General features: G+C 45.9%; 1 protein-coding gene across 1 annotated transcript in view; it reads right to left on the minus strand.

Moving 5' to 3' along the window:
- Nucleotides 1-20,245, minus strand: part of LOC310825827 (uncharacterized protein) — a 168,978-nt gene that overhangs the window by 132,747 nt on the left and 15,986 nt on the right. The window contains exons 9-23 of the mRNA XM_083699648.1: nt 18,005-18,031; nt 15,616-15,690; nt 14,746-14,826; nt 14,619-14,645; nt 13,702-13,746; nt 11,832-11,900; nt 10,860-10,955; nt 10,192-10,218; nt 9,390-9,443; nt 7,336-7,407; nt 5,941-6,000; nt 4,530-4,565; nt 2,703-2,747; nt 1,083-1,118; nt 946-990 (exon numbers count right to left, since the gene is read on the minus strand). Coding sequence (XP_083555774.1) covers nt 946-990; nt 1,083-1,118; nt 2,703-2,747; nt 4,530-4,565; nt 5,941-6,000; nt 7,336-7,407; nt 9,390-9,443; nt 10,192-10,218; nt 10,860-10,955; nt 11,832-11,900; nt 13,702-13,746; nt 14,619-14,645; nt 14,746-14,826; nt 15,616-15,690; nt 18,005-18,031 — 795 coding nt within the window. The remainder of the gene's footprint in view (nt 1-945; nt 991-1,082; nt 1,119-2,702; nt 2,748-4,529; nt 4,566-5,940; nt 6,001-7,335; nt 7,408-9,389; nt 9,444-10,191; nt 10,219-10,859; nt 10,956-11,831; nt 11,901-13,701; nt 13,747-14,618; nt 14,646-14,745; nt 14,827-15,615; nt 15,691-18,004; nt 18,032-20,245) is intronic.

Genomic DNA, 20,245 nt, shown 5'->3' on the forward strand with positions numbered 1-20,245 from the left:
AAAAGTAATTAAATGCATATTTAAAATGCAACCAGTCAAATCAAATGGCGGAAGATGATGATGATGATTGCAGCCCATAATACTGCTGGCAACAGATGGCATCCAAATGACTTGTCATTAAAAATAAAGCGATCCTCACTTGGTGCCTACAACACAGTGAAGGTTGCAGCCGGACATCTCTGAGAAAGACATTTTTTAAATGCAGCATCACTACTGTCAGGGAACTGACATCGGAGCCAGAGGTGGAGGCAAGGCTCCCAAGCGATGCCGGAGAAGGGCCCAGCAGGGAGAGAGGGAGCTCATCGGCTGGGGAAGGAAATCAGCGTAACACCAGGGGTGAAGGGGGGCACATGGGGGAATCGGAGAGGGGGCTCCAGGACTCCTCGCCGGAGACCAGCGGGGAGAGCACGGGTCCTCCGCTACCCACACCCACCCTGCGCAGAAGACTTCTGCGCAGGGAAAGTAGGCATAGACTTGGCGTCAAAGAACTTCTTTGCTGGAAGAAGTTCAAGAAACGCCCACTGACGGATTCTGCCAGCGACTGAAACAGCCACGAAGTGAAGGGCTGTCCAGCCAGGGAAAGGTTTAACCAGGCAACCTAGCCAGGAGTGGCGGCAACTTACGCACGAGCAACCCCATATAACCATTACAACTACTGAAAGGGTCCTGTTGCTGTTCAGCACCCATCTTTCCTCTGAAGATGGACATAACTGTCTGATTAACTACAACGATGTGGTTTCTCTGATCAGACTAGCAAAAATAATGAAGGGTGCATTGAATGTTCTGCTTGTATACTTTATGAGCTGATGGCTTGTCCTTGTCTGGAAAAAAGGAGGGTTCTTAATTTAGATCATGTTATCTGAACTCTCCTGACAGTCATAGAAAACTCAGAAATGGGTTGGGGAAGATCATCAAAATATCAGGTTCAAATGAAGAGAGGCTTACCGCAATTCCTTGAAGACCCTTCACCCCTGCCTCTCCACGCTCGCCCTGCAACAGACAGACCGCAGATTCTCATTCTATGCTACAAAAACACATACTGTACTTTTCCATCTATAAGATGAAAGTAATAGACACCTTACCTTTTCTCCTTTGACCCCATCTTGGCCTTTTTTGCCCTAGATTGAAAAAGAAGATAGCACAAAACACCATTGTCCATAGCAAAGACCATGGAAGAGGTTAGCTTGCAAACATCTCACACTACACACTTTGCAGGAAAAGTGACTGTGGGGTTTTTTCCTCCCCGAGAGGGGCGGGTGTGGGCCGTGCACTCGGAACTCAGGTCTGAGCAACGGTCAGGACTCTCATTCTTGTGCTGGACAAGAACAGTTTTTAGGCCTCGCCGATCTTTGATACATAATTTGAAAAAAAAAGTGATGTGATGACCATCTTCCAACATCTGAAGGGCGGCCACATAGAAGATGGAGCGAGCTTGTTTTCTGCTGCTCCAAGGAGGAGGATCCAGACCAAAGGATTCAAACAAAAAGAAAGACGAGTCCAACTAAACATTACGGGGGGAAATTCTGACGGGATGGCGGCTAACAGATTGAGGTTGAACCCTGACAAGACAGAAGTACTGTGGGGGACAGGAGGTGGGCAGGTGTGGAGGACTCCCTGGTCCTGAATGGAGCAACTATGCCCCTGAAGGACCAGGTGCGCAGCCTGGGAGTCATTCTGGACTTACAGCTGTCCATGGAGGCGCAGGTCAATTCTGTGTCCAGGGCAGCTGTTTATCAGCTCCATCTGGTACGCAGGATGAGACCCTATCTGCCCGCGGACTGTCTTGCCAGAGTGGTCCATGCTCTAGTTATCTCCCGCTTGGACTACTGCAATGCACTCTACATGGGGAAACCTTTGAAGGTGACCCGGAAACTACAACTAATCCAGAATGCGACAACTAGACTGGTCACTGGGAGTGGCCACCGAGATCACATAGCACCGGTCTTGAATGACCTCCACTGGCTCCCAGTATGTTTTCAAGCACAATTCAGAGTGTTGGTGCTGATCTTTAGAGCCCTAAATAGCCTTGGTGTCTGTAGACCTGAAGGAGCCACTCCACCCCCATCATTCTACCTGGACACTGAAGTCCAGCGCCAAGGGTCTTCTGGCAGTTCCCTCACTGCGAGAAGCCAAGTTACAGGGAACCAGGCAGAGGGCCTTCTTGGTAGTGGCACCCACCCTGTGGAACACCCTCCCTTCAGATGTCAAAGAGATAAACAACTACCAGACTTTTAGACGACATCTGAAGGCAGCCTGTTTAGGGAAGCTTTTAATGTTTAATAGATGGGCGGGGTATAAATAATAAATTATTTATTAGAATGGACTCCCTTGGAAGGTGGCGGACCCTCCTTCATTGGAGGTTTTCAACCAGAGGTTAGATAGCCACTTGCTTGGAATTCTTTAGCTGTGATTCCTGCACAGCAGGGGGTTGGACTAGATGACACATGGGGTCCCTTCCATCTAAGTATTCTAGCCAAGCCTTAACCCTGATATATGAGTTTTTTTGAGGGGAGTTATTGTATGGAAGAGTAATCAGTCATGGGGTCTACCACCACCAGTGGTGCAGCCCAGACACAACCCAGAATGTTGTAATCCAAAATATCTGAAAAACACCAAGCTGGCAAAGGCTGCCTTGCCTTCAGCCTTTCGTTCGCTTTTCCCATTCCAAAACCCCAGCCACATTGTTACCCAGGCATTCCTACCCTCAAGCCTGTTGGTCCTTCTGCGCCTGGCATGCCTTGTTCACCCTAAGGGGAGAAAAATGAAGATATTATCTCCAGCAACTCATTTCTCATTGCAGAGGTCTGAACTAAATAGGGTAATATGAGGTGGATTTGCACCCCTCCCCCTAGTTATTTGGAATAAAATTTAAAAAATATTTGAAATTATTTCTTAAAGCATTCAGCCCTCCTCATATGCACCAGAGAAGGAAAGAGAGAAGGTGAGAATTAATTGGGAATGTACAATTACAGAAATGTACATAGTGTGGAGAAAGTTAATAGACTTTAAGTTAAATCAGATCGAAAGGCAATTCGCATAAAACCTGATTGCTGTTTGTTCCAATTCAGCACTAGAGATGGGGAGGGGGGTGGCAAATGGAGCTGTGGATTAACTTTTAAATTGACTCACATAGTGTCCATACATAAGAATTAATGCTTTTGAATTATAGTGCTGGAGGAGACTATTGAGAGTCCCATGGACTGCAAGAAGATCAAACCTCTCCATTCTGAAGGAAATCAGCCCTGAGTGCTCACTGGAAGGGCAGATCCTGAAGCGGAGGCGCCAATACTTTGGCCACCTCATGAGAAGAGAAGTCTCCCTGGAAAAGACCCTGATGTTGGGAAAGATGGAGAGCACAAGGAGAAGGGGACGCAGAGGACGAGATGGTGGGACAGTGTTCTCGAAGCTACCAGCATGAGTTTGACCAAACTGCGGGAGGCAGTGGAAGACAGGAGTGCCTGGCATGCTCTGGTCCAGGGGGTCACGAAGAGTCAGACACAACTAAACGACTAAATGACAACAACCTCTGTTTCTGGTTTCCATGTTGGAATACATAGATGGTCTAGAAATTGTTGGCGGAGATCATGGACATACAACACAGTTCAAGAAAATAAAATATTAAAATCAACAACTGCAGACTAAAGGCAGAAAAATACCCTCTCCCCAACCCACTGCCCAAACACAAGACTTCTGGGAAAGACTCCTGCCTGGAACCCTGGAGAGTTGCTGCCAGCCAGTGTAGTGCAATATTGAGCCAGATGGACCATGGATCTGACTCATTCTAAAGCAGCATTCTTTGTTCAGGGCAAATCCAGCATCTTGAATTGAGCCCAGAAATGAATCGGCGCCCAGGGCATCAATTTCACCACCTGGTCCCTGTTAGCAATCTGGCCACTGAATTCTGCCCCAGCTACAGTTTCTGAACTATCGTCAAGGGCAGCACAATGTATAGGTCATTGCAGCAATCTTTCCCAGTAGTGATATATGGAAGTGAGAGGGGGAAAAGAGCTGGACCATAAAGAAGGCTGATCGCCGAAGAATTGATGCTTTTGAATTCTGGTGCTGGAGGAGGCTCTTGAGAGTCCTATGGACTGCAAGAAGATCAAACCTCTCCATTCTGAAGGAAATCAGCCCTGAGTGCTCACTGGAAGGACAGATCCTGAAGCTGAGGCTCCAAGACTTCAGGGCTCCAGACTCCCTGGAAAAGACCCTGATGTTGGGAAAGATGGAGGGCACAAGGAGAAGGGGACGACAGAGGACGAGATGGTGGGACAGTGTTCTTGAAGCTACCAGCATGAGTTTGACCAAACTGCGGGAGGCAGTGGAAGACAGAAGTGCTTGGCATGCTCTGGTCCATGGAGTCACGAAGAGGCGGACATGACTAAACGACTAAACAACAACAACAAACCCAGAGATCAGATTATAAGTGCAATTAAACAAGAGGCCCCCTTACAAAAAATGAAGCTGCTAAAGCTTCCTGATCTCAGCCATATTTGGTCAGATTTGACAATGCATCATTCAAAACCCACCTTCTGTCCTTGGGATCCGGGAAGGCCTGTTGCTCCCTGAAAAAGAAACAGAGACAGGAGTGTGGGAGATTTAGCAGCCCAATCCAACAATTCATATTCTTGCTACTTAGTAAGTTTAGGGGTGTACAACCATAGAGCTGTACTGCTGATAGGCAGAGACTCAGACCATAGAAATGTGATTGGCAGAGAGGGCTGTGTGTGATGTCGTTTCCCCTCCTCTTTTGATCAGGAAGAATCAATCAGTATTTCCTGTTCCTTCCCTCTCCCTCTCCCTTCCATTGACCAGCGATGGGGAAAGACATGCCCTTTACTTGCTCCAGCTTGGACAAATATCTGAGACTGCTTCTACTGTAAATATAAGCATTTTGCCTGCATGGTTTTTACTGCTACGGTAGCTGAGAACCAGTGCAAGACTATGAGTAAGTAAATCATATTTTAAACTTACTTTACAGTCTGTTGTCTGATTCTCTGTTAAGTGGGATAAGAAAGGGGGGAGCCAGATTCCTTCATAGCTGGGCCTGTTTAAAAGAAGGCTTTACAGCCTAATTTGATGTTTCAATTTGCTGCTAAGAATGGGAATCTAAACTCTGTTCAACTCACCATGGGAGAGGTAATTTTCTCCTACCTATTAGAACCCATCACACAAAGAGTTCAGCTTAAGTGTTACAAAACAGACACTTTTCAGCATTTCATGAGCTGCCTTGGACCTCTTTGTTTTGAATGAGAAATTTGTTCTGAAGGAATGGGTTTCTGTGCAGTCAGTTTGAAACGGGAGCCAAAATCCATTTTTCCTTCTCCAAGGGTGCATTAGCTAAAAACCATTAACTTGAGCTCTTGAGCAAATGCATAACAAGAACACAGCTGTATAAACAAAGCTCTCTCCTTTATCAGTCCGTGATGCCTAATGAATGGCCTTGTCCATTCCAAAGTGGAGCAGGGATGACACATCTGGGTCTTATCTTACATCCTGACCACAAAGATGCACAGACCTTGTCAGGTCTGACAAGAGACCTGGGAATGGTGCCAGGAGTATTCTTAGAGTTGGTGACCTCCTGCCCCAAGATAAGAGTATAGGAACAGGAACAACCTTTTATGGTCAAAAGTACCGGAACAGGAATATCTGTTTATGGTCATGGATGTCAACTTACGTGTATAAGCTGACGTGGTTGGATTCCTGGGGAAGGGGGGAGAGGGTGCCTGGAGGATATATATACTGCATGAAATTTCTCATTTCTTTAGGCTTGCTGTGGACTGACCACGCAAGTGCCTTCTGCGATCTGGAGAGCAGAATAAACTCTTTCTCTGAATCAACCTCGGTATCATTTGACTTCCTTCCTCCCATCCGGGAGCAACGCAGACCCCACCAGTCAGTAAAGTCCAGTAAGGCTACAGTTCCAGAGATGAAACCTACCTTGTCTCCTTCTGCTCCCTTTAAACCAGGAGTCCCTGAAAGGCCAAGTCCTACCTCGCCCTGAAAAAGAAGCAGGGAAGCACATTCAGAACACTGGAAGTGTGTGGCAGTTGACTTGGTTTGCACTGAGAGACGGATCTACCTAATTTGCACTTCCTGAAACAATATGTGATACTTCTGCAAACCTTGGGCTTCTCTCAAGCCTGCTGATCCATCCCTCTTGGGCTTGGGTGCTACTGTTTGGGCTGCACAAGCAACAGAACTCACCGCATGAACTGTTAAGTATAATTGTTTAATCCAATTGTGACGTATTATAGATTTTAGATTCATTCATTCATAATTGTTTAATTGACATTGAAATGGAGAATGCCTGTACGTGTATTGCTAACAATGGGGATTTTCCATGGCAGCATACTAAGAGCTTCCTGAGGTCTAACTGAGTTAATGATTAACTGGGAACATTCTCTGCTCTAACATGTGAGTGTTTAACCTTAGATCACATGATTAAGGTATTCAGTTACAAATCACCATCTTGAAGGGAGTATTGTTCTGTTTTGAAGGAAGTTCCATAAGTAAGGTTTTTAACAATACTTATGGGTCTGGACAGTGTTTTATTCCAAAAGGAATTTATGCATCCAGTAGCTTCACGCTATGTAATATTAACATCTGCAATAAGAACATCAGAAACAGAAGGGGAATAGAACAGGACACATCCTTCAGAAAGCAGTAAATCTTTGGGGAAGGATCATAGCTCAGTTGCAGAGTATCTGCTGTGCATGCAGAAGGCCCAAGCTTCAATCCTCAGCATTGCCAGGCAGGGCTGGGAGAGAGACCCCAGTCTAAAACCCTGGACAGCTGCTGCCAGTCAGTGTAGGCAGTATTGCGCTGAATGGACGAATGGCCTGGCTCAGTATAAGGCAACTTGCTATGCTCATAAGAACACAGGAATAGCCTGCTGGATCAGTCTGATGGCCCATCTAGTCCAGCATCCTGTTCTCGCAGTAGCCAACCAGATGCCTGTGGAAAACCAGCAAGCAGGATTTGAACACAAGACCCCTCTCCCCTCCTGTGGCATTCAGAAGCAGAGCAGAGCCATCATGGCTCGTAGCCATCAACAGGCCTCTCCATGAATTTGTCAAATCCTCTTCTGAAACCATCCTTGCCTACTGAGGGATTGAGTTCCATAGTTTGCACTGTGTGAAGAAAGACTCTTTTATCTGTTCTAAATCTCCCAGCATCCAGCTCCATTGCATGTCCTGCAAATTCTAGTGTTACAACAGAGGGAGAAAATGTGTTCCCATCAGTTTACTCCTGTGTCCAACACAGGTAGATGGATCCCAGCAGATCTTCCCAGGAAGGTCTCTCCACAGCTTTTCACACTAATGAAAGCAGTACCTTTTCACCTTTTGGTCCAGAAGCTCCAGGAGTACCATCCAGCCCTATCGGGCCAGGTAAGCCAGCTTTTCCCTGTAAATTTTTTTAAAAAATACAAAATAGATTAGGAAAGTGTCATGTACTGAGTTGAATAGGATCCAAAAGGCAGCAGTCTGATTGGTCCTAGAACAATAGGATTCAGAATGCAGCAGTCTGATTGGTCCACAGGAGCCACCCAATCCAGCTCCAGGTGGAAGTGAATCCACAACCTGATTGGCCGACAGGAGAATCCCGGAATTTGCCGATCACGTGCGGACCATTGTGTAAATAATGTATATAAAGTAGACATTCTGGGGGAACTTTCATTCCTCCTCACCACTATGAGCTGAATTAAGAGCATGAAATCCACTCTCGACTCCGAGTATATTTCAGAAAGATGAAAAGGTTTCCACACCTGTTGTACCTGCGCACTAGGCCAAACTCAGAAGCAAACGATTGTCTTTTTTCCCACCTTGCCAGTATTGATGGGTACTGCAGTCCAGCAATCTCAGGAGGGCACAAGCCTCTTCCCACCTGTGGCTTGGAGCCAGGTGAGCAAGAAAAAGGTGCCAGGTGGTTTGCTGTAGATTGGCAAGGCAGCAGAAACAACAAATCCTTCCCTCAGGTTAGGTTGCTAGAATGCCAGATCTAGTTCAGCATCATATTTGGAACAACAGAATTGGAGAGGTGGAAGGGAGACTAGGGGTCATCTAGGGTCAAGTCCCTGCAAAGCAGGGACCAGGACCAGAGCTTTCTTTCTTTTCTTTTTTAAATAAAAATTTTTATTTTATTTTTTGTCGATACACCAAGAAGAAAGAAGAAGAAGAAGAAGAAGAAGAAGAAGAAGAAGAGGAGGAGGAGGAGGAGGAAGAAGAGGAAGAAGAAACAGAAATACAAATGAAAATGAACACAATATTATTTACAAAACAATAAAGCAAAAATTGGTCTTTGAACTGTAGACCTGACCTCCTGTCTATTCCTTACTTCACTTATATATTGCTTGTTGCCAATATACACTTTTATCCTAATTTGACTAATCCTTAATTTATCTTAAATCTGATGTCTTTCTTAAAACTACTACTGAAAAACTACTGTAATTGTTTTTCAAATATACTTTAAAGACCTCCCATTTTGAGACAAATTCCTATTTTGGTTTATTCTTTATTCTTTTCTGATAACTAGCTAGCTCCGCATATTCTGTCAATTTTTTTATCCATTCATGAATAGAGGGGATTTCACCACTCTTCCATTTTGCAGCAATAAGAACTCTTGCTGTAACCTTAGCATATAAAAAGATACCCTTCATTTTTTGTGGGATATCCAAATCTGTAATTCCCAGCAGATAGGCTTCTAGTTTTCTGTTAAAAGAGATCTTTAACGTTTCTTGTAATTCTGAGTGGGTGCTCTCCCAAAATACCTGGATTTTATTACACAGCCACCACATGTGATAGAGAGTACCCGATTTGTCTCCGCATCGCCAACAATTATATGGGACCCCTTTGTACATCTTTGAGAGTTTCCAAGGTGTTAAGTACCATCGGTGGTGCATTTTTAGAAAATTCTCTCTTAAGGCATAACAATTTGTGAATTTCCAATTATTTTCCCATAAATTTTCCCATTGGGACCAGAGCTTTCACACAACACAAAAGCCACATCTGGAAAGCTAACAATACAGCACATTTAATGCTTGTTTCCATGTTGTTAGAATCTGGGGGAGGGGTGTTTGCAGCCCCCTCAACCTGGAAAATTGCAGGTGATTAAATTTGGGGCATACAGTTCTTTTTTGCTGCAGAAGCAAACATGTACAGAAAGGGAGGAGCATCGTTGATGTTTGTGCCACACCAGGACCACTGGTGCGAATGAAATTTAGCACAACCTGCTGGTATAGCGGTAAAAAAAACTATGGTTCCAACACATGACTGGTACTGCAATGTGAAAGGAACATCGGAAAACGGGGCAGAAGCGCTGGCATTATCATCTAGAAAACAATCGCAAAATTCCCATCGTCTGAACATACCCTGAAAGGTCATACTCACCAACTCTCCGACTTCTCCTTTCTCTCCCTTGACGCCGCTCTTCCCTCGAGGTCCCTGTGGGGAACAAAGAACCATTTTGTTGCCTCAGTCGCACGGCGGGTCTCTCGTGGGATCTGAGCTGAGGATTGCTTGAGGGTACCACAGCGCTGATTTTTAGAATTGTGACATAAGAAGGAAAGAAGAGGTCAGACCGAGGGAGAACCATCTGGTCCAGCAATCCTGTTCTCAAAGGGGTCAACCAAATATCCCAGTGGGAAGAGCACTGTTGCACTCAGTTCCTGCTCGTGGGTTTCCCGTTAGTGGTTAAGAGCAGTGGACTCGTAATCTGGTGAACCGGGTTCGCTTCCCCGCTCCTCCACACACAGCTGCTGGGTGACCTTGGGCCAGTCACACTTCTCTGAAGTCTCTCAGCCCCACTCACTTCACAGAGTGTTTGTTGTAGTGGAGGAAGGGAAAGGAGAGTGTTAGCCGCTTTGAGACTCCTTAGGGTAGTGATAAAGCGGGATATCAAATCCAAACTCTTCTTCTTCTGGTTGGCCACTGCGAGAACAGGATGCTGGACCTCCAAGTGGCGCAGCAATAAAACAGCTGGCACATTTGCAAAGCTAAGCAGTGTCCGGTATGGTTTCAAACTGGATGGGAGACCGTGTGCTGAGATTCTTGTATTGCGGGGGGTTAGACCTGATGACTCTCAGAGACCCTTGTGACTCTATGATTATTTGGGTTGCTCCACCAGCCGGGCTCTACTAACGTTCTCATGACAGCATAGCTTGAATGGGTGGTAAAACAACCCTGCACTTACCCTGACCCCAGGGTCTCCTGGCTCACCCTGGAACAGAGACAAAGGAGGTTGTTGTATTATTTATTATTATTTATATACCGCCCTATACCCAGGGGTCTCAGTTCACAGTGCAGTTCACAGAATAAAATCAAGATATAAAACAGCAAAATACCTAATAAAATAAAACAACCACCCAATAGCCGCCCACAACCACCACGAAAAACACATTTTAAAAGGGCATGGGGTGTAAACTGGATCAGCCAAAGGCCTGGTTAAAAAGGAATGGTTTTGCCTGGTGCCTAAAGGTGTATAATGACGGTGCCAGGCAAACTTCCCTGGGGAGAGCATTCCACAGACAGGGAGCCACTGCAGAGAAGGCCCTGTTCTCAGGCTGCCACCCTCCGAACCTCTTGAGGAGGAGGCACACAAAGGAGGGCCTCAGAAGATGATCTCAGGGTCTGGGTTGGTTCATATGGAAAGAGGGGGTCCTGGAGGTATTGCGGTCCTGAGCCATATTGTTGTTGTTAGTCGTTTAGTTGTGTCCGATTCTTCGTGACCCCATGGATCAGAGCATGCCAGGCACTCCTGTCTTCCACTGCCTCCCGCAATTTGGTCAAACTCATGTTCCTAGCTTCGAGAACACTGTCCCACCATCTCGTCCCTTTGCCTGCTTGCAGACCCATACACACCTTGACTGACAATCCAGGTGGTCCCTGCGGTCCGGGGAGTCCGGGCAAACCCGGTGGTCCTGGCACTCCGGGAACTCCTGGCTGCCCCTTGTAACCCTGAAATGGTTAAACCCAAACATCTAAACAACTGTCATGGATGCAGAGGATAACAGCTGGGGAACAGCTGGGGAACCCCCAAGGGAAGAAGGCTCAGAACCTGGGAATTGTTGGGACAACAATGGGTGGTCAGAGGGAGAAGGGGGAGCAGACTGGGAGGAGGAGGTGTTGGAAACTGAAGAGGCAGCAGGGTTTAGGGAGCGGGCAGAGTCTGTGGCAGAGAGCAGTTCAGACTCCAATGCAGAAGTGGAGGCTGGAGGCGAGGGGGGCCAAGAGGCAGAGTGGAGGCAGGCTGCTGAAAAAGCCAGGGAGGACTCCCCCTCCTGCTGCGACCAGTTCCCTTCCTCCCTGGTCTCCCAGCATCAGGAGAGGTATGAAGAGGGCAAGGCAGAGACAGACAAGGCGGCAAAGTCTCAGATTGCTTGGGAAGGACCCAGGAGAAGAGGAGACTTAGGCAACTGTGGGAAGGCCTCACTGGGGCAAGAATGGGAGGAACTGCTGTGCTCACTGGGCACCTGGCCTCCTGAGCAGATTGTTCCTTTGACTGAAGAGTTCACGGATCCTGCGTGAGTTATTTCTGACCTGCTCGTAGGAACCACCCGACAGCAACACAGCCTCCGTTGCACTATGAGGCTCCCCGTCACCACCCATGCTGCTCGCGACAGCCTCTTCTCATCCCATACACCAGGCATCTGACCCACCAACAAGGGATGGAAGCAATAAACTCCCCTGGGGCTCAGAGTCAGAGGGAGGAGAGAGAGGAGTTCAGTAAACTGTGTGGAATTCAGAGTCTGGGCAAAGCCATGTCCAACCTCTAGAGGAAACAGGATGTATTGGGGCGAAGGGTCAAGTGATAGAAATATTGCTCCTACTTACAGGCGGTCCGGGTAATCCGTTTTGCCCTGGAATGACCTCCATGCCTCCTAGGACATATCCTGATTCTCCCTGCAGAAGAAGAGATGCTGTGTTTACATGTTGCTAATCAGGCAGATCACAGGTCTATTTCCATGGGGAAACGTCAAAGAAACCCAAGACGGCAAAAAAGGAGAAGGGAAGAAATTTGAACCAATTCACATTTTAAGGCAAACTTACCTGTGACTCAGCTATACAGCTGCAAATGTCATGTTTTAGATGCATTATACAAATGTGACACAATAAATAAATGAAACAAATACCTTAGTGGAATTTATGAAAAAGGATATAAAATAAAACTGTGCGATAATACCATGACAATAGAAAAAGTATAATGAGAATGATTGGAAGTTTCATGCAGAAAATTTAATTTGATAGACATGAGGTTGTATAAATCTTTGGTTCTTTTTTTTCTCATTTGTTTTTTCCCTTTTTTGTCTTTTTAATTTTTTTCTTGCTTTTACGTGATGATCGTTTCTTTTTGTATTTAACTTTGCTATACTTAACTTTGTTGTATGTTTGTATTTTAAACCAATAAAGATTTATTGAAAAATTAAAAACAAAACAAAAACAAATGCGATGCGAGAGGGCGATGGTGAGCTTATGGGAAATTCAATATATATTTTAAAACATTGTTTTAAAAGCATTTTCACAGTGTTTTGTATATATGCCTAGATTCAGCCCTGATCTGCATTTTCTGAAATGACACAAGAACTTGCGCCTTAGGGGAGTCACCTCGGTGCTGCTAACACAGCGGTTTTGCTTCAACCCTGGAGGTATGCCCATTGTCTCTCAAGACAGTTGGATATCAACAAGTACTACAGAAAGGCTTGTTCCTGGCCACAGTGATCCATGCGAAGGTCACCTCCAGGCTTGACTACTGTAATTCGCTCTGAGCAGGGCTGCCCTTGAAGCTGTCCCAGAAACTCCAGCGGGTGCAGAATGCTGCAGCGAGGCTCCTCACGGGGTCTCTGTCACGGGAGCATATTCACCCAGTGCTTTTCAAACTGCACTGGCTCCCGGTGGAGTACAGGATCAGATTTAAGGTGCTGCTTTTGACCTTTAAAGCCCTTTGTGGCTTAGGGCCCTCGTATCTACAGGACCGCCTCTCCTGGTCTGCCCCGCAGAGGACCTTAAGGTCCATGAATAACCATAGTTTAGAGGTCCCGGGCCCTAAGGAAGTCAGACTATTCTCCACCAGGGCCAGGGCCTTCTCAGTGATGGCTCTGACCTGGTGGAATGCTCTGTCCCATGAAACTAGGGCCCTTCAGGATTTAATCTCCTTCTGTCTGGCCTGTAAGACAGAGCTATTCTGCCTGGCCTTTAATTTGAATTCAGCCTGATCTTTTATTTCTTTTCTCTTCCCTCCCCCTCCCCTTTTATGAAGATTACCCGCTCTGAGACCCCACAGCTAATTCTCCCCTGGCCTCCTCGCTGGCCCAAGTAGGACTAATTCAGCCAGCTAGCCCTGGGGATTATCTAATTGATTTTTGAATTTTATTGTTATTCATGTTTTTATAGCGTATTTTATGCTGCTTTTATAATTAAATGTTTTAAAGCGTTTTAAATTTGTTGTTAGCCGCCCTGAGCCCGGTTTTTGAACCAGGAAGGGCGGGGTATAAATAAAAATTATTATTATTATTATTATTATTATTATTATTATTATTATTATTATTCCCCACCCTTTGGTCCCACACGTAGAGATGGCACATGGAGAAGGGCCTGAGATGATGATCTTAGGGTCCAGGCAGGTTCGTGCGGAGAAAGATGGTTTGCACAGTCACACGCACATCAATGGTGTCATCAGGATTTAAAAGGCATACAGAAAACTTACTCTATCTCCTTTTGGTCCTGGAGGTCCTGGGTATCCAGGAGGCCCCTAGAACACCAAGCAAAGGATGGAGGTTTAGGCTCCTGCAAAAACAGAGAACCGGAAGGCACCAAGAGATCTCATGCGCTGCCTGAGGCGAGGGACAAGATGGCGCCTTTAACTCCATTCCATGCATAGAAGCTGACTGGATGACATATGAATCTTACTTCAAGATGGCTTCTCCAACAGAAGTCTACAGCTCTGAAAGACCACCATCTGCATCATCACCTCACTCTGCTTAACAATAAGGCCAAACCTAATTTCTTTCCCCATAAGTTCCCTACTTCCTGGGACCTCTACTTAGCCTTCAGCCTGTCTTCCACATACAGTGTTACCTCAGTTTACGAACTTAATCCATTCCGGAAGTCCGTTCTTAAACCAAAACAGTTCTTAAACCGAGGCGTGCTTACCCTAATGAGGCCTCCCGCCACCAGTGCCCTTCCACCGTTCGGCTTCTGTTCATAGACTGAGGTAAAGTTCGCAAACTGGGACACTACTACTTCCGGTTTTGCGGCATTCGTAAACAGGACTGTTCTTAAACCAAGGTATCACTGTATCTCCTTTTGGTTTCAACGCAAACAAAACCAGACGTTGTTTCCTTCCCTCATAGAAACCAGACTGCAAGCATCCTGTATCGATGCTCCCCAAGCATTCCAGTCTGGCCAAGCATTGCCAGAGGTTCCACCATAAGCAAGCATAAAATGACACAGCTTAACTGAGTTTAACTCAGTCAATCAGAGGTGCTCAACTGTCACATGCAAAAAGACCGTGCAAATTTGCAGTAAACCTGTAAATGCCCACCCAAAGGACTTGTTTGTTCGTTTTAAAAAATTGGGAGGGCAGGACACTGGTTGGGAAAAGGGGTCATACGACCAACTTACATGATCGCCTTGAATGCCAGGGAGACCCTGTCAATCAACAGAGAGAAAGAATAGTGGATGTTACAAAGACTGGACACAATAAGGCAAACCTTTCGAAGACGCTTTCAATTCAGACCCAGATAGCTACCATGAGTCCAGGGGAACCAGGAGGACCAGTTCGTCCAGGCCTGCCAGGCAATCCAGGAATCCCGTCTTTGCCAGGAAGTCCCTAAATATCAGGGGGAAACAGCAGAGTTGAAATGGAAGGGAGTCTCTTAGGAAAAACGTGTGCTGCTGCTGGAAGCATTTTGAAGGACGCTGTTGAAGGAATGGGTTTCCCATTCTAAAATCTGACTGTGCAGTCTGAAACGGGCCCCAAAATCCCATTTTTCCTTCTCCAAGGGTGCATTAGCTAAAAATCATTAACTTGAGCTCTTGAGCAAATGTATAACAAGAACACAGCTGTATAAACAAAGCTCTCTCCTTTATCAGTCTGTGGCGCCTAATGAATGGCCTTGCCAGTTCCAAAGTGGAGCAGGGATGACACATCTGGGTCTTATCTTACATTCTGACCATAATGACACACAGAGCAGAATAAACTCTTTATCTGAACCAAACCTCAATGTCATTTGACTCCTTCCTCCCTGTTCTGGGAAAAACGCTCACCCTACCAATCGGTAAAGTCTAATAAGGCTACACTGTTACATTTACAGTTCAATGGCAAAACATCCCAGGGCGGTTTGCAGAATAAAATGCAAGATAAAACACAGCAAATCATTAAATCAAAACAACAAGACAATAACACCCCCTTCCCACAGATCTATTTAAAAGGCTGTAGGATATTAATCAGCCCAAAGGCCTGGTTGGAGAGGAATGTTTTAAAAATATATAATGAAGGCACCAGGTGAATCTCCCTGGGGAGAGGGGAGCATTCCACAAACGGGGAGCCACTACAGAAAAGGCCCGACACTGGTGTTTCCACGTGTTGACGCAAAACCCAGCCTGTTCCCTCACTTACCCGCTCTCCTTTTTCCCCCTTGGTGGTGAAACTAAATGGGTCGTAGCCCCCTCCTGTGTGAAGACCCGTGAAGCTCTGGAAAGGAAAGTCAGAAAAGGAGTGTCATTCAAGATGCTGTTCTCCTCCTCGTTCTTCTCCCTGCTCCCCAAGGTCAAGCCATTGGCTTTTTAGAAGTCGATTGCATTTGCAACACAGACTGTATACAGCAGGGTGGGGACCCTGGGAGCCCCACCCTGGTGTTGTTCAAGCTTATTAATAAGGCAACCAAATCCAGGCTGTTTACCTTCCCGCCATAGCGGTACCTATTTATCTACTTGCACTGGCATGCTTTCAAACTGCTAGGTAGGCAGGAGCTGGACAGGGCAATGGGAGCTCACCCCGTTACGGGGATTCGAACCATCAACCTTCTGATCAGCAAGCCCCAGAGACTCAGTGGTTTAGACCACAGCGCCACCCACACCCAGTATTTAGTGTATGGTGTCCTCTCCTGCATATTCAACAGCACTGATATGCCTTCCAGATAATTTGGAAATGCAGGGCTGTAAGCATTGGTGTTTTGCAACTTTGACCTGTTGCAGGACCTTAGCAGAGCATACGCAGAGTTCCAGAAAGCAATCAGATGCAGGCAGGATGGACGAAGCAGGAGCAAAACGCTGCTACTAGTAACTTGGTTACTTAGAGGTGTTTATTATTTACAGCAGACTCTACAAGTTACTAAAAAGGACGTGGGTGGCGCTGTGGGTTAAACCACAGAGCCTAGGACTTGCCGAACAGAAGGTCAGTGGATCAAATCCCTGCGACGGGGTGAGCTCCCGTTTCTCGGTCCCTGCTCCTGCCAACCTAGCAGTTCGAAAGCATGTCAAAGTGCAAGTAGATAAATAGGTACCGCTCCAGCAGGAAGGTAAACGGCATTTCTGTGCACTGCTCTGGTTCGCCAGAAGCAGCTTAGTCATGCTGGCCACATGACCCAGAAGCTGTACGCCAGCTCCCTCGCCCAATAAAGCGAGATGAGCGCCGCAACCCCAGAGTCGGACACAGCTGGACCTAATGGTCAGGGGTCCCTTTACCTTTACCTACAAGTTACTATATACATGAACAGATACAGATCTTAACTATCTCTCTCTTAACAAACTCCATACGACTCTCAGACTCCACACTGACCAACACACACTCTGTCAGTAAGGTCATAAGTCATCATGCCTGTGTGAGACCTCAACCAATGGCAGAGCTGTTTCCAAGGTCCCATATCTACCTCTCTTTCAAATCAGAACCAGTGAAGGCGGTGAAGGTCCTGTGTGAGTGCCTGGAGGCGGTTTGAGGATGGATAGTGGCTAATGGATTGAGGTTGAATCCTGACAAGACAGAAGTACTGTTTTGGGGGGACAGGGGGCGGGCTGATGTGGAGGACTCCCTGGTCCTGAATGGGGTAACTGTGCCCCTGAAGGACCAGGTGCGTAGCCTGGGAGTCATTTTGGGCTCACAGCTGTCCATGGAGGTGCAGGTCAATTCTGTATCCAGGGCAGCTGTCTACAAGCTCTATCTGGTACGCAGGATGAGACCCTACCTGCCCGCGGACTGTCTCACCAGAGTGGTGCATGCTCTAGTTATCTCCGGCTTGGACTACTGCAATGCACTCTACGTGGGGCTACCTTTGAAGGTGACCCGGAAACTACAACTAATCCAGAATGTGGCAGCAAGACTGGTGACTGGGGGCGGCCGCCAAGACCACATAACACCGGTCTTGAAAGACCTACATTGGCTCCCAGTACGTTTCCGAGCACAATTCAAAGTGTTGGTGTTGACCTTTAAAGCCCTAAACGGTCTCGGCCCAGTATACCTGAAGGAGCGTCTCCACCCCCATCTTAGTGTATTTTTGGTCTTTGTGGAAGCTGCCCAGAGTGGCTGGGAAAACCCAGCCAGATGGGCGGGGTACAAATAATCTATTATTATTATTATTATTATTATTATTATTATTATTATTATATCTCTAGGCAGATAACTCCTCTTTGCTCAGTCATCCTTGGCTTTCAGCCAATGCTTAATTGACTCTGTGTGAAGCTGCACAGAATGGCATGTAGTCAAATAACCCAACAGTAAGTGCTTTGTGAAGATGCCATTGGACTACATCTCCCATCTTTCCTAGCAATTGGCCATGCTGTTCGAGGCTGATAGGAACTGGAGATCAGCAACATCTGGAGATGCTCAGCTTCTCCATCCCTGCAGCAGAAGCCCTAGGTTCTTCTGGAGCTCCGTTCTAGAGAGGAATCTCAACCCAACCTCAGCAGACCCAAGCATGATGCTAACAGAAAGCGTGTTGTGCCTGTGAGGTGTCTTTTGAGGATCTTAAAAAGACAAAACTCCTTCCCCAACTTACTGGATCATCACTTACCACATCTCCAGGTGGCCCTTGGTCTCCCTGGGCAAGGAGGAAAAATGAGAAAAGACATAGGTTCATAGAAATGTAGGTATTATAAGCAAAGATATATCGAAGGAATTGAGAATGTTATTTATATACGCAACCACAGCTGCGGGAACATTACTAGCCCAATATTGGAAGGAGATAGAATGCCATCTAAAATAGATTGGCAGACAAAATTATTTGAATATGCTGAGATAGCAAGATTAACAGGAGAAGTTAGAAATCACGAGGACCAAAAATGTAATACAAATATAGACAATATTTAAAAGATCATTGCAAATATTTGAAATCTCTGACAGGCTTTGAACGTCTCCTGCAAAGTGACATAAATTATGGATCTAGATTCGGGTAGGTAGCCGTGTTGGTCTGATGCAGTTGATTACATATATATATACATACATACATACATACATACATATATATGTGTGTGTGTGTGTGTCCAGTAGCACCTTAGAGACCAACTAAGTTTGCTCTTGTTATAAGCTTTCGTGTGCATGCACACTTCTTCAGATATATGGATATATTGGACAAGTACAATCTTGTTGTTGTTGTTTAGCTGTTTAGTCGTGTCCGACTCTTCGTGACCCCATGGACCAGAGCATGCCAGGCACTTCTGTCTTCCACTGCTTCCCACAGTTTGGTCAAACTCATGTTCATAGCTTCGAGAACACTGTCCAACCATCTTGTCCTCTGTCGTCCCCTTCTCCTTGTGCCCTCAATCTTTCCCAACATCAGGGTCTTTTCCAGGGAGTCTTCTCTTTTCATGAGGTGACCAAAATCTTAGAGCCTCAGCTTCAGGACCTGTCCTTCCAGTGAGCACTCAGAGCTGATTTCCTTCAGAATGGAGAGGTTTGATCTTCTTGCAGTCCATGGGAAGAGTCTTCTCCAGCACCATCATTCAAAAGCATCCATTCTTCGGCGATCAGCCTTCTTTATGGTCCAGCTCTCACTTCCATAAGTCACTACTGAGAAAACCATAGCTTGAACTATACGGACCTTTGTCGGCAAGGTGATGTCTCTGCTTTTTAAGATGCTGTCTAGGTTTGTCATTGCTTTTCTCCCAAGAAGCAGCGTCTTTTAATTTCGTGATACAATCGTAATACAATCTAGATACTACTTAATATGCAGTAAATATAGGAACCACGTTCGGGCGGAGGGAGGTCTTAGTACCGGTAATTTACTTTTTAATATAAATTTATGTTATTTCCAACATTCAAGTATTTATTGATCTATGTATATTTTGGATGGGAAATAATAATAATAATAATAATAATAATAATAATAATAATAATAATAATATTTCTTCCCCAGCCACTCTGGGCGGCTTCCAACAGAAGGTTAAAAATACATTAAAACACCAGTCATTAAAAACTTCCCTAAACAGGGATGCATACCCCAGTTTTTTTAAAAAATAAAGTTTATATGCAATAAAATAAAATAAAAATATATTTATAGAAATGTAGAACTGTAGAGGAAGGAGAAACCACAACCTCCCGAGGGAGACCGTTCCACTGCAGAACAGCTCCTACTATCAGAAAGTACTTCCTGATGTTTAGTCATAGGAACCGAGAGCATTTTTATGGGAGAAATTAGTTCTGCAGCATCAACCTTTCAGAGCAGGTGGCCTGGGGGGCAATTCAGTTGGAAGCACAGGCTGTCAGAGAAGGAACAGCTCAATCCAAGCAAGAAGCTGCTCAGAACGAGGCGCGAGATCTGTCTCATCAGCTTTAAAGGAGCCCATGGGATCCTGTCCCCTGACAGCAGCAATACAACCCTTTGCCTAAATGCTTTGCACAATGGAACCTGATTCTTCCCTTCAGCTGGTTTCCAGTTACCATCCTTTTAACTGTCTGGGGTTTCCATTGCAGCCTCTTTCATTGCTGAAGAGGCAAGCCACATTTCCATTTGAGCAGTACGTAATTTATTGTGCGGAAAAGCTGCTTGCCTCTTCGGCACATAGGGCAGGCTCTGGTTCATTTGAAGTTGTTGTTGTTGCTTAGGACCCTCGTATTTACGGAACTGCCTCTCCTGGTATGCCCTACAGAGGACCTAAAGGTCCACGAATAACCATAGTTTAGAGGTCCCGGGCCCTAAGGAAGTCAAACTATCCTCCACCAGGGCCAGGGCCTTTTCAGTGATGGCTCCAACCTGGTGGAATGCTCTGTCCCTTGAGACCAGGGCTTTGCAGGATTTAACTTCCTTCCGCAGGGC

The sequence above is a fragment of the Podarcis gaigeae genome, assembly GCF_964106915.1.
Source record: "Podarcis gaigeae genome assembly, chromosome: 10".
In the NCBI taxonomy this organism is placed as follows: Eukaryota; Metazoa; Chordata; class Lepidosauria; order Squamata; family Lacertidae; genus Podarcis; species Podarcis gaigeae.